The sequence below is a fragment of the Saccopteryx bilineata genome, chromosome 2 (assembly GCF_036850765.1).
Source record: "Saccopteryx bilineata isolate mSacBil1 chromosome 2, mSacBil1_pri_phased_curated, whole genome shotgun sequence".
Taxonomy (NCBI): Eukaryota; Metazoa; Chordata; class Mammalia; order Chiroptera; family Emballonuridae; genus Saccopteryx; species Saccopteryx bilineata.
Window position 1 is genome coordinate 360,560,475 of NC_089491.1, and position 13,948 is coordinate 360,574,422.

Genomic DNA, 13,948 nt, shown 5'->3' on the forward strand with positions numbered 1-13,948 from the left:
ACAAGCTCCTGCATGTGCCCTGACAGAGATCCACCCAGCAAGCCCCATGTGGGCGATGCTCTGCCCATCTGGGGATGCTGCTCTGTTGCTCTACAACCGAGCTATTTAAGTGCCTGAGGGGAGGCCATGGAGCCATCCTCAGCTCCCAGGGCCAACTTGCTCCAACTGAGCCATGGCTGAGGGTGGTGAAGAGAGAGAGAGAAGGGAAAAGGGTAGGGGTGGAGAAGCAGATGGTCACTTCTATATGCCCTGACTGGGAATCGAACCTGGGACACCCACACACCGGGCCAGTGCTCTACCACTGAGCCAACTGGCCAGGGCTTTATTTACTTATTTATTTTTGAAGCAGTTGTAAATGGGATTGATTTCCTAGTTTCCATTTTTGATAGTTCATTACTGGTATGTAAAAATAATTTCTGGATGTTTATTTTGTATCCTACTACTTTATTGAATTCATTTATCATTTCTAGTAGCTCTTTAGTGGAATCCTTAGGGTTCTCTATATATAGTGTTATGTCATCTACAAATAATGATGGTTTTGCCTGACTGGTGGTAGCACAGTGGATAGAGTGTTGACCCTGGATGCTGACGTCCTTGGTTTGAAACCTTGAGGTCACCAGCTTGGGTCAGCTTGTCAAATTGAGCACAGGCTTAGCAACTTGAGCACTGGATCACCAGCTTGAGTGTGGGATCTAAGGTTGCTGGCTTGAGCAAGGGGTCACTGGTTCAGGAGGCCTGCTTCTCTACCCCTACCCTTTTCCCCTCTCTCTTTCTCTTTACCTCCCTCAGCCATGGCTCAGTTGGAGCAAGTTGGCCCTGGGAGCTGAGGATGGCCTCCCTTCAGGCACTAAAATAGCTTGGTTGTAGAGCAATAGAGCAGCATCCCCAGATGGGCAGAGCATCGCCCACACGGGGCTTGCTGGGTGGATCCCTGTCAGGGCACATGCAGGAGTCTGTCTCTCTACCTCCCTGCTTCTCACTTAAGAAACATTCTTAAAAAACCCCAAAAAACCTAAGCCAAAAACCAGGCGGCAGTGCAGTGGATAAAGCATTAACCTGGGACACTGAGGACCCAGGTTCAAAACCCCAAGGTCACTGGCTTGAGCATAGGCTCACCAACTTGAATGTGGGATCATAGACATGATCCCATGGTTGCCCGCTTGAAGCCCAAGGTCACTGGCTTGAGACCAAGTTTTCTGGCTTAAGCAAAGAGTCACTGGTTCAAAAAGCAAATTAGTGAACAACTAAGCTGAAGCAACTACGAGTTGATGCTTCTCACTCTCTCTCCTTTCTCTCAAATCAATAAAAATAATAATAATGACATTTTTTACTTATTCATCTCCAGTTGGATGCCTTTTATTTCTTCTTGTCTGATTGCTATGGCTAGGACTTCAAGTATTATGTTGAATATGAGTGGAGAAAGTTGATATTCCTGTCTTGTTTCTGATCTTAAGGGAAACACTTTTAGTTTTTGCCCATTGAATATGACATTGGTTGTGGGTTTGTCATATATGGCCTTTATTACATTAGGTATGCTCCCTTTATTCCCACTTTGCTAAGAATTTTTATCATAATTGTGTACTGAATTTTATCAAATGCTTTTACTACATCTATTGATATGATTCTGTGACTTTTATCCTTTATTTCATTAATAGGTGTATCATGTTGATTGATTTGCCAGTATTATACCAGCTTTTGTATCTCTGGAATAAGGCCTGCTTGATCATGATATATGATCTTTTTAATGTATTACTGGATTCAGTTTCCTAATATTTTGGGATTTTAGCATCTATGTTTGTCAGGACTATTTTACACCTATAATTTTTTTTCTTTATAATGTATTTATCTGGTTTTGGAATTAGGATAATGCAGGCCTTGTAAGATAAACTTGGGAGTCTTCTCTCCTCTTGAATTATTTTGGAATAGTTTGAGAAAGTTGGTATTAGTTCTTCTTTGAATGTTTGGTAAAATTCACCTGTGAAGCCATCTGGTCCATGACTTTTGTTTGTTGGGAGTTTTTTTATTACTGCCTCAATTTCACTGGCTATAATCTATTTATTCAGAGTCTTATTCTTCCTGATTCAGTTTTGGAAGATTGTATATTTCTAGACTTTTATCCAGTTCGTCCAGATTGTCCAGTTTGTTGGCATATAGTTATTCATAATTTTTTCTTACAATCCTTTTTTTTTTTTTTTGTATTTTTCTGAAGCTGGAAATGGGGAGAGACAGTCAGACAGACTCCCGCATGCGCCCGACCGGGATCCACTCGGCACGCCCACCAGGGAGCGACGCTCTGCCCACCAGGGGGCGATGCTCTGCCCCTCCGGGGCGTCACTCTGTTGCAACCAGAGCCACTCTAGCACCTGAGGCAGAGGCCACAGAGCCATCCCCAGCGCCTGGGCCATCTTTGCTCCAATGGAGCCTTAGCTGCGGGAGGGGAAGAGAGAGACAGAGAGGAAGGAGAGGGGGAGGGGTGGAGAAGCAGATGGGCGCCTCTCCTGTGTGCCCTGGCTGGGAATTGAACCTGGGACTTCTGCATGCCAGGCCGACGCTCTACCACTGAGCCAACCGGCCAGGGCCTCTTACAATCCTTTGTATGTCTATGGAGTCGGTTGTTACTTTTCCTGTTTCATTTCTGGTTTTATTTTTTATTTTATGTATATTTAACATTTTTACTTACTGATTTCAGTGAGGGAGGAAGGGGGAGAGAGAGAGAGAGAGAGACAGGAACGTTGAGCTGTTCCTCTTTGTGCCTTGGCTGGGGATTGAACCGGCAACCTATGCACTTTGGGATGATGCTCTAACCAACCAATCTATTTGGCCAGGGCAGTTTCTAATTTTATTTTATTGTGTCCTCCTTTCTTTTTTTCTTGATGAGTCTAGATAAATGTTTATCAATCTGGTTTATCTTTTCAAAGAACCAGCTCTTGGTTTCATTGAAATTTTGTATTGTTTTTTAGACTCTATTTTGTTTATTTCTGTTCTGATCTTTATTATTTCCTTTCTACTGCTCACTTTGGGCTTTGTTAGTTCTTTTTCTAGTTCCTTTAAATGTAAAGTTAGATTGTTTATTTGAAATTTTTCTTGTTTTTTTCTTTTTAAAAAATTATTTTAAGTGAGAGGCGGGGAGACAGGGAGGCAGAGAGACAGACTCTCATGGTAAGCCCACTAGGGGGCGATGCCCTGCCCATCTGCGGCCACTGCTCCATTGCTCCTAATGGATCATTTCATTGCCTGAGGTGAGGCCATGGAGCCATCCTTAGCACCTGGGGCCAAAGTGCTTGAACCATTTGAGCCATGGCTAAGGGAGGGAGAGAGAGAGAGAGAGAGAAAGAGAGAGAGAGAGAGAGAGAAGGGGTAGGGGTAGAGAAGCAGATAGTTGCTTCTCCTGTGTGTTCTGACCAGGAATTAAACCTAGGACTTCCACAGGCTGGGCCAATACTATACCACTGAGCCATCTGGGCAGGGCAAGATTTTTCTTGTTTCTTGAAGTAGACCTATAATGCTATGAATTTCCCTCTTAGGACTGCTTTCACTGTATCCGAAAACTTTTGGGTTGTGTTCTCCTTTTCATTTGTTTCAAGATATCTTTTGATTTCTTCCTTGATATTGTTATTAACCCATTCATTGTTTAGTAATATGTTTAACCTCTGTGTCTTTGTGTGATTTTCAGTTATTTTCTTGTGATTGATTACTATTTTCATACTGTTACGGTCAGAGAAGATACTTCATAGGATTTCAGTCTTCTTTTTTTTTTTTGTATTTTTCTGAAGCTGGAAACGAGGAGAGACAGTCAGACAGACTCCCGCATGCGCCCAACCGGGATCCACCCGGCACACCCACCAGGGGCGACGCTCTGCCCACCAGGGGATGATGCTCTGCCCCTCTGGGGCATCGCTCTGCCGCGACGAGAGCCACTCTAGCGCCTGGGGCAGAGGCCAAGGAGCCATCCCCAGCACCCGGGCCATCTTTGCTCCAATGGAGCCTTGGCTGCGGGAGGAGAAGAGAGAGACAGAGAGGAAGGGGGGGAGTGGAGAAGCAAATGGGCGCTTCTCCTATGTGCCCTTGCCGGGAATCGAACCCGGGTCCCCCGCACGCCAGGCCGACGCTCTACTGCTGAGCCAACCGGCCAGGGCCGGATTTCAGTCTTCTTAAACTTACTGAGACTTGCCTGACCAGGCGGTGGTGCAGTGGATAGAGCGTCAGACTGGGATGCCAAGAACCCAGGTTTGAGACCCCAAGGTCGCCAGCTTGAGCACGGGCTCATCTGGTTTGAGCAAAAGCTCACCAGCTTGGACCCAAGGTCGTTGGCTCGAGCAAGGGGTTACTTGGTCTGCCGAAGGCCCGTGGTCAAGGCACATGTGAGAAAGCAATCAATAAACAACTAAGGTGTCAAAACGAAAAACTGATGATTGATGCTTCTCATCTCTCTCTGTTCCTGTCTGTCTGTCTCCATCTATCTCTCTCTTTGTCCCTGTAAAAAAAAAAACCAAAAAAAAAACAACCCCTAATGATTGATGCTTCTCATCTCTCTCCTTTCCTGTCTGTCTGTCCCTATCTATCCCTCTCTCTGACTCTCTCTCTGTCTCTGGGGAAAAAACCCCCCCAAAACTTACTGAGACTTGTTTTGTGTCCTAATATGTGGTCTATCCTAGAAAATGTTTCATATGCACTTGAAAGGAAAGTATATTCTGCTGCTTTGGGGTGAAATGCTCTGAATGTATCAATTAAATTAATCTGATCTAGTGTGTCATTTAAAGCCACTGTTTCCTTGTTGATTATTTTCTTTCAAAAATCAATCCATTGTTTTCTTTTTTTTCTTCTTCTTCTTTTTTTTATACAGAGACAGAGAGTGAGTCAGAGAGAGGGATACATAGGGACAGACACAGGCAGGAACAGAGAGAGATGAGAAGCATCAATCATCAGTTTTTCGTTGCGACACCTTAGTAGTTCATTGATTGCTTTCTCATATGTACCTTGACCGTGGGCCTTCAGCAGATCGAGTAACTCCTTGCTTGAGCCAGAGACCTCAGGTCCAAGCTGGTGAGCTTTTTGCTCAAACCAGATGAGCTCACACTCAAACTGGCAACCTCGGGGTCTTGAACCTGGAACCTCAGCATCCCAGTCCAACGCTCTGTCATCCCAGTCCACTGCGCTACTGCCTGATCAGGCTGAATCCATTGTTTTCAATAGGATGTTAAAACCCCCTACTGTAAAAATAAAAACAAAAACAAAAGAAAAAAAACCCTACTGTGACTGTATTGCTGTGGATCTCTCCCTTTATGTCCATCAGGATTTGCTTTATATATTTAGGTATTCCTATGTTGGGTTATATTCTCTTATTAGACTGCTCCCTTTATCATTAGGTAGTGTCCTTCTTTGTCTCTGGTGGTGGCGCAGTGGATAGAGTGTTGATCTGGTGCTGAGGTACCAGGTTTGAAATCCAAAAGTTTCAGGCTTGAGCCCAAAGTCACTGTCTTGAGCAAGGGGGCACTGGCTTGGCTTGAGCCCCCTTGTCAAAATGCGTATGTGAAGCAGTAATTGAACGACTAAAAAAGTGCCGCAACTACACGTTGATGCTTCTCATTTCTCTCCCTTCCTGTGTATCTTTCTGTCTCTTGCTAAAAACACAAACAAAAAAATACATTTATTTTTGACAGATATAAATATTGCTGTACCAGCTTTTTGTTTTTCTGTTTACATTTGTATGAAATATCTTTCTTCATCTCTTTACTTTGAGTCTGTGTATATCTTTTGTTCTGAGGTGAGTCTCTTGTAGACAGCATACCCGTGAGTCTTGTTTTCTTATCCATTCAGCTACCCTATGTCTTGATTGGAGCAGTTAAGCCATTTGCATTTAAAATGATGCCCTGGCTGGATAGCTCAGTTGGTTAGAACATCATCACAAAGTGCAGAGGTTACCAGTTAGATCCCTGGTCAGGGCACATACAAGAACAGATCAATGTTCCTGTCTCTCTCTCTTTCTCCTTCTCTCCCTAAAATCAATAAAGAAAAAAAATTTAAATAAAGTGATATTGATAGGTATATACTATTGCCATTTTATTCTCTCTCTTTTCTTTTTTAGGTAAGAGGAAGGGAGATAGTGAGGCAGACTCCCGCATACACCTCAACTGGGATCCACCCAGCAACCCCATTAACCCCATCTTGGGCTGATGTTTGAGTATGGAGCTATTTTTAACACCTGAGGCTGTTGTACTCCAAAGGAGCTATCCTCAGCACCTGGGGCCATGCTCAACCAATCCAGCCCCTGGCTGCGGAGGGGAAGAGGGGGAGAAGAGGTGGGGAGAAGCAGATGGTTGCTTCTTCTGTTTGCCCTGGCTCGGAATCGAACCCAGGATGTTCTTACACTGGGCCAGCGCTCTATCCACTGAGCCACTGAACAGGGCCGTTTTAATCTTTTAACTATGTTCCTCTGTCATTGTTGTCTTTTATTTTTTTTATTTTTTTAAATTTAGAAATTAAATTTAGCCTGACCTGTGGTGGCGTAATGGATAAACTGTTGAGCTGTAATCCTGAGATTGCTGGTTTGAAACCCTGGGCTTGCCTGATCAAGGCACATATGGGAGTTGATGCTTCCTGCTCCTCTTCCCTTCTCTTTCTCTCTCTCTCTCCCCCTTTCTCTCTAAAGTGAATTTTTTTAAAAAAGGAAATTAAATCTAATGGGGTGACATTGATCAGTAAGAGCACATAGGTTTCATGTGAACATCTCCATGGCGTTTGAACTGTTGATTGTGTTGTGTGCCCATCACCCAAAGTCAAATCACATTCTGTCACCACATATTTGGCCCCCCCTTATTCCCCTTCCACCTGTTCCCCTCCGCCGTCTTCTTCTTCTTTAAGAAGACTCTAACGTTTCTTGTAATACTGGTTTGGTGGTAGCAAACTCCTTCAGCGTTTTATTTTTTATTATTATTGTTTATTTATTTATTTTTAAATGTTTATTGATTTTAGAGAGAGAGGAAGGAAGAGAGAGAGAAAGAGAGAGAGACAGACAGGAACATCGATCTGTTCCTGTATGTGCCCGGACCAGGGATCGAACCGGCAACCTCTGTGCTTCGGGACCATGCTCCAACCAACTGAGCTATCTGGCCAGGGCTCATTTAGTATTTTCTTATCTGGGAAGCTATTTATTATTTCATTCTCAAATTTTTTTTTTTTTGTGAGAGAGACTGATAGGAACAGACAGGAAGGGAGAGAGATGAAAAGCATTAGTTCTTCATTGCGGAACCTTAGTTCATTGATTGCTTTCTCATATGTGTCTTGACCAGGGGAAGGGGGGTGCTACAGCTGAGCCAATGACCCCTTGGCTCAAGCCAGCAACCTTGGGCTTCAAGCAAGCAACCTTTGGGCTCAAGCCAGTGACCATGGGGTCATGTCTCTGATCCCACATCAACCTCGTGAGCTTGTGCTCAAACCAGTTGAGCTTGCACTCAAGCCGGTGACCTTGTGGTTTTGAACATGATTTCTCTGTGACTTAGGCCGACGCTCGGTCCACTGCATTACCGCCTCAACCTCAATTTTAAATGATAGCCTTGCTGGGTAAAGTAGTCTTGGTTGTAGGTCCTTGGTTTTCATCCCTCTGAATATTTCATGCAAGTCCCTCCCTTTTTATGATCTCCTACACCCAAGGGCTAGTGATTGATAGCTTTTCAAAACTCACCCTTTTACTTTTATTGCTGTAAATGTGACTGTTTTCACTTCCTCCCTGCTCCCAGTGTATTTCGGATTTAAAAAATAATTATGGTAATGAGTAAGAAAGTCTAAAGACTGGTACCCCCAACTTCAGGATGTGTCACGGAGAGGAGCTGGCACCCTTGGCCTTCCCCTACAACCCTGTCTTCCTCCTTCCCATGTCATGACCTAATTTTTCTCCCTCACATCCGTTGCTCACCCCTCCTGGCTTCTTGGTGTCCTATTATTGTCCTGTCCAGCTTGGGTTGGCTTTCAGGGACCTCGTGGGAGGGTTTTGGGGGCAATCCCATCATTGCCCTAGCATTGTGACAGCCTTGTGCTCTCAGCATTTTCTGAGAACTGCCTCTAGCCCACATAGTACAGCATCAGCATAACCTGAAGGTTCAAAGCAGGAGCTCTGGGGTCTGACAGCCTGAATTCAAGTCCAGTTTCCCCAGGTATCAGCTATGAGACCTTGGGCAAGCGACTTACCTGCTCTGAAACTCCTGGTGTCCTGGTGTGGAATATGGGGTGAGGTGGGATGGTGCTGAGTGACCCAGGAACAAATAGCATTAAACACAGTAGCCAGCAAACACAAGCTCTCTGTGACCACAGCAAAGGGGCTAGCTAGGTCCTGGCCTACCCAGCAGAGCCTTCTGACTGTCCTGCTTGTTTGCTCTGCTGCGGAAGCTGACCTCTCACCTACATCCCCCCTGCTACATTGGAGATGCTGCTTCCTGTTGCCGGATAGACTAAGGATTTGAGTGACAGAGACCAAGAGATCATGGGGCAGGGACCATCAACAGGGTGGGCCAGTGTTGGCCCCCAGGAAGGAGGCACTCAGTAAACAGCTGGTCAGAAGGAGGCTGTTCAGGAATTTAGAGGAACCTTCAGCCCATTGCCCTTTGCTTCTTCCAGCATTGGCTGGCTAGCTATTCTGGAGACTCCCATTCCCTTTATTTCCCTGGAATGGGGGCCCTCTTTGACCCAGGGATATTAGGGGAGCCAGAGTACAGTCACAACACCCTCATTTCTCCCTTGCTTTCTCTGTAAATATTTTGTATAAGTCTTTTATGAGTGAGGCCGAACAGTGCAGGTGTTTCTCTTCCCTGTCCCTGGGTTTTCTCCTAAGCAGTCCTTCGTCTGTTCTCAGCACAGTCTGGCCACACCATTTCCTGGCCTGTCTTCTTGGTTCCCCTTCCCCAGCTGGGCTGGATGGATCAGGCTCCTCTCGCCACCCATTGCAGAGGCACCTGTTTACTAAACAGGTGTAGGTAAGGCGCAAAGCAAGCTGGGCTGGGGTGAGGGCTGAGCTGAAGGCTGGGAGAGGAGGGGCACCCAGAGGCCCTGACATTTTCTGGGTACTTACCCGTTTGTGTCTGTCCTGGTCCACAATGGTCTTAAGTGGGAGCAGAGGGAGAGGAGTGGACTGGGTGTGACTGTGTTTGGGCATCTGGTGGATTTGTTTATTCACGTGGGCAGTTTTACTGCCAACAAAGCTGGGCTCTCTGATGGTTTCGTTCCCTCTAGGGGGAGGGACACTCTCATATTGCTCCATAGGCAGACAAAGGGCCACTCAGACACCTTTACCCCAACCCTGGCTCATCCGTTGCTGGACATCACTGCCTGAAGGCAGGAGGGTAGAGGGCCAGGTCACCCCTTTGGCATGGATTTGTTTCAGAAGACCTGTGGTGGCGCAGTGGATAAAGCATTGGCCTGGAATGCTAAGGTCACCGGTTTGAAACCTTGGGCTTGCCTGGTCAAGGCACGTATGGGAGTTGATGCTTCCTGCTCCTCCCCCCTTCTCTCTCTCTCTCTCTTTTCCCTCTCTAAAATGAATAAATAAAAAAAGAAGAAAGGCTAGTAGCCCAGAGTAAGGTTCCTGCTTCTGTGTGTAGTGGCTCCACGACGGAAGATGGGAGTGGGACAGATACCCTCTCCTCTCCTCTGACCTGTCTCCCCATGAGCCCCTTGTCTGCTTACAGTGGTGACCAGATCTCTAAACAATTCAGATGTTTACACCCCTTTCCTGTTATACCAAATGAGGGAGACTGCCTTGGGTATGCCTTGAGATTTTATCCTCTCTCTTGGTAAGCAAAGTCCTGGATTTAAGGGTCCCCTGTGGCTTGTCTCTGGGGAACCTGTGGTAGGGCACCCTGGTGCGTCACTCAGAGACAGTGCTGCCTCGCTTCCTAATGTCCCCGTCCAGCTCTGGTTCCCTGGTCACAGCAACAGACCCTGCGGCACCTAGTGCAGTAATGGGCCCTTGACCCTGCATGGCCAGTTAGGTCTCACAAGCCAGCAATCCTGGACCCTGGGGCACCCTCTCCACCCATCCACTCTGTCATACCTATGGTTTTCTCATACCTGCACACCAACCTTGGAAATGACTGTCGCCCCACTTCATATCCACTTTTTGTTGCTGCTGGCAGAGCTGACACCTGGAGCTATTGCCAACCTGTGAAGCATCTCTGCCTTCCCAGACGCTGCCCTGCAGTGAGTGAGCAGCTTGGGCCTGCCTGCTAGGCAGTGTGTGAAACAAGTCCCAGGTGGATCCTTATGGGCTTAGATGACCCTGTTTGGCATATGTTTTGGCTTCCAGTGTGGTGGAGCCTCTTGAAAAACAGAGAAAGTAATGGACTGGGTCAGGCAGGAATCCGGCTTGTTACGTTTCGTTTCTGTGGCTACAGGAGGTTGATGTTGTGGCTGTAAACTTAAATCCCCTCTATCTTCCACTTGTTTCTGTATATCCTATTTCCTTTCTTCCTTGTGATCCCTTTGGCCATTGTGATCTGATTTCATTGTTTTCATTCAGTAAACAACTCTTATACACCATGATCTGAGTAAGGTGTTGGGGACACACAGGTGACCAGACACAGTCCCTGCCCTTCAGGGCCCCCAGCCCAGTGGGAGAGTGGACACAAATTCAGGCTACCACATACACAGTATGGAACTCTGTTCCAAGTTACTGTGTTGGGCTCTGCCGCCAGTCGGTTGCACTATTACCCCTGTTCTGAGACTCCACTAATAGTAATTATAATAACTTTCAGCTATTATTCATTGAGTACTTTCTATGCTTGTGTGAGCTCTAGAATGTTACCTGGATTTTCTTTTTTTTTTTTTTTTTTTTTGTATTTTTCTGAAGCTGGAAATGGGGAGGCAGTCAGACAGACTCCCGCATGCGCCCGACCGGGATCCACCCGGCACGCCCACCAGGGGGCAATGCTCTGCCCATCCGGGGCGTCGATCTGTCGCGACCAGAGTCACTCTAGCACCTGGGGCAGAGGCCAAGAAGCCATCCCCACCACCTGGGCCATCTTTTGCTCCAGTGGAGCCTCTGCTGCGGGAGGGGAAGAGAGAGAGAGAGAGGAAGGAGAGGGGGAGGGGTGGAGAAGCAGATGGGCGCATCTCCTGTGTGCCCTGGCCGGGAATCGAACCCGGGACTCCTGCACGCCAGGCCGACGCTCTACCACTGAGCCAATCGGCCAGGGCTACCTGGATTTTCTTATCTTTCCTAAAACTCTAGGACAGGCGTCCCTAAACTACGGCCCGCGGGCCACATGTGGCCCCCTGAGGCCATTTATCCGGCCCCCCACTGCACTTCTGGAAGGGGCACCTCTTTCATTGGTGGTCAGTGAGAGGAGCACTGTATGTGGCGGCCCTCCAACAGTCTGAGGGACAGTGAACTGGCCCCCTGTGTAAAAAGTTTGGGAACCCCTGCTCTAGGAGGTAGATACTAATTGTTAGATGATGTCCTTTTTACAGATAAAAAACAGAGAAAGAGCAAGATTGTCACTTCCCCAAGGTCATACAAGTAGGAAGTGGAGGAACCAAAATTGGAACTCAGCATCTCACCCTCGATCAGTGTGCCCCCAGGAGGGCTTGTTGGTGAGAGGTTGGCATATGGCATGATTCACCCAAAGCACATCCTTTTCTGTGACCTTGGGGCAGGCCTCTGCAGACCTCAGCTTTACAGCCCTGGCGCCAGAGGGCCGCCATCTGAGAGCCATGCAGTTCTCTGAAGAGAGGTATTTCCTTGTATCTCCCAGAATTACCTCCAATCTAATCAGAGGCCACTCCTTTCTGCAGGATTAGTCAGCATCTCTTAACCAGCAGTCCCAAAGAGAAGAGAGTTCTTCAGCCATGTTCCCAATCTGTCCCCCACCCTCCTGCCTTCAGCTGCCGCAGCACTTTTTCCTTCCTGTTTTTGTTGTCTTGGTGCTGGGTGGACTTTGGAGAGGGCCATTAAGGGCCAGGATTATAGCACAGGTGTGGCCTCAGGGACAGTAAAATCAGTGACTCTAGTGAGAAAAATAAGAAATGTGCACCTCAACAAGTGAAAGCAAATAAGTTAGGACTATTTAAAAAAATCCTTTGCCAAGGGTTTCTACAACACAGTGTATGTGGTAGTTGATGGTATGATATTATAAGGGGGGAGGTAGCCTTTAGCCTGCATGTTTGAGAAGTCCACTGTCCTTAGCAAGAAAGGGGGCCCACTCTTTCCCAAGCTGACCTGGGGAACCCCAGAGCACTACAGTGAAACCAGGTGGTCTAGGGTTGGCCTCCTATATACTGTCGGCAGTCTCTTTCCATGGATAGCTGCTGAAGGCTCTAGCCAACCTGGACCCCACTGCCAAGGCCGGGTCCTGAGGTCTGCTATTCTAGGGTATAGGTGACTTTAGAGTGAGAATCCCAGCTTGGGGCTAATGGGTGCTTCAGGGGACACATGAAGCCCCTGAAATTACGGGTAAGACTTTGTGTGCGTTTTCTGGGGAGCAGGAGCATAGCTTTCTTTATTGGATTCACCAAAGAGTGCGTGATTCTCACAAATGTTAAGAACCTCTGCATTATCACTTTAGGGGGCTTGGGCCAGAATGATATCCAAGCCTTCTGTGGGGTAGCCTGAGCCCTCAAGAGGCCCAGAGATAGCCCTGCCATTCCCAGTGGGGTGACTTTGAATATGCACCTGACCTTCTGATATTTGGGAATCACTGCCTCGACCCTGTGACCAGGTTTCCCTTCTTCTGTACACACAGAAAATATCACCAACGGCACAGTAGGGGGTACAGCAAAGCCAGAGCAAGAGGAGGAGGTGAGCTTCATGAATGACTGGCTCAGCTGCCAGGCCCAGGATGAGATGCTAAACTTGGCCTTCACCGTGGGCTCCTTCCTGCTCAGTGCCATCACCCTGCCCCTGGGCATCGTCATGGACAAGTATGGCCCAAGGAAGCTCAGGCTGCTGGGAAGGTCAGTGTGGGGGTGGGAGGTGGGCTGGTGGACCCTGGGCTGAGTTCCTCACTGTAGGGAACCCTGGTACCTGCTATCAGACATACTATGGAACTCCTTAAATGCCTACTCAGGGTGGGGTTTCTACCCCATCTGCCATCAAATCACTAGGTACTATGATCTTTGTAATGTGCCAGTGTTGCTTAAAAAAGTTATAGGACACCCAGGCCTGCCTGGAGGGTCTGGAGTTGCTTGTCATTAAGAACACTGGCTTTCACAATATTTCTGACCTTCTTCCTCTATCAGAAAAAAAAAAGTTTTGAAAATAGACTTCTAAGCACATGGAATTATCTATATATACATATGTCCTTAATTTTTATGTGCTTTGTGATATACATATACAAAAGTATAAATAAAAATGGTTGAGATTAAAAATTATAAAACAGAGACCTAATATTTTCCCTACCACTGACACCTGTGTGGATCATCTTGTGCACCCTCTGGAGGGGGGTGTCCCTGGTCTTTAAAGTTCCAGTGTGCCAGACTCAGGGTCAGTTCACCCAGCAAGGGGCATCTCAGGTCACGGCCTCCCCAAACCAGGCCGGCTGGGAATGACCATCTCACAGGGCATTGGTTTGCAATAGCGAGACCTGTGACTGGGAAGGGAACGGGTGGTAGAACCGTTTCATTCACTTTGTAGAGCTTAAGAGGCCTTGCTCCCCAGAGCAGAGCCAAGTGGAGGGAGGGGTCTTGGGAGCTGACACTATCTTGCCTACGCCCAGTGGGTTCTGTTCATCCCCTGGCTGAGTGAGCATAGAACACGGGGAATGGATTGTGTCCTGTCACTGCACAGCCTTGGCCTCCTCCGGTCTGGGATCGGAGGGGCAGTGCAGTGCGGTGTTTACCAGGCCTGACTCCTGCTTAGGGGAGCTCCCTGCTTAGGCACTTGCCGGTTGGATACTTTGGAGCAATCAGTTCTTTTTTTATTTTTTTCCCTCATCAGTAAAATGGGATCAATTTTACTCTTTAG

General features: G+C 47.2%; 2 protein-coding genes across 4 annotated transcripts in view; one reads left to right on the forward strand and one right to left on the reverse strand.

Annotated features, from left to right (window-relative positions):
• The window catches only part of SERPINF2 (serpin family F member 2), a 222,795-nt gene that overhangs the window by 120,918 nt on the left and 87,929 nt on the right, over positions 1 to 13,948 (reverse strand). The gene's annotated exons all lie outside the window — the stretch shown is intronic.
• SLC43A2 (solute carrier family 43 member 2) overlaps positions 1 to 13,948 on the forward strand; it is a 60,417-nt gene that overhangs the window by 10,891 nt on the left and 35,578 nt on the right. For all 3 annotated transcript variants that reach the window (XM_066263073.1, XM_066263075.1, XM_066263074.1), the window contains exon 3: positions 12,729 to 12,939. In XM_066263073.1, the coding sequence (XP_066119170.1) occupies positions 12,729 to 12,939 (211 nt within the window). The remainder of the gene's footprint in view (positions 1 to 12,728; positions 12,940 to 13,948) is intronic.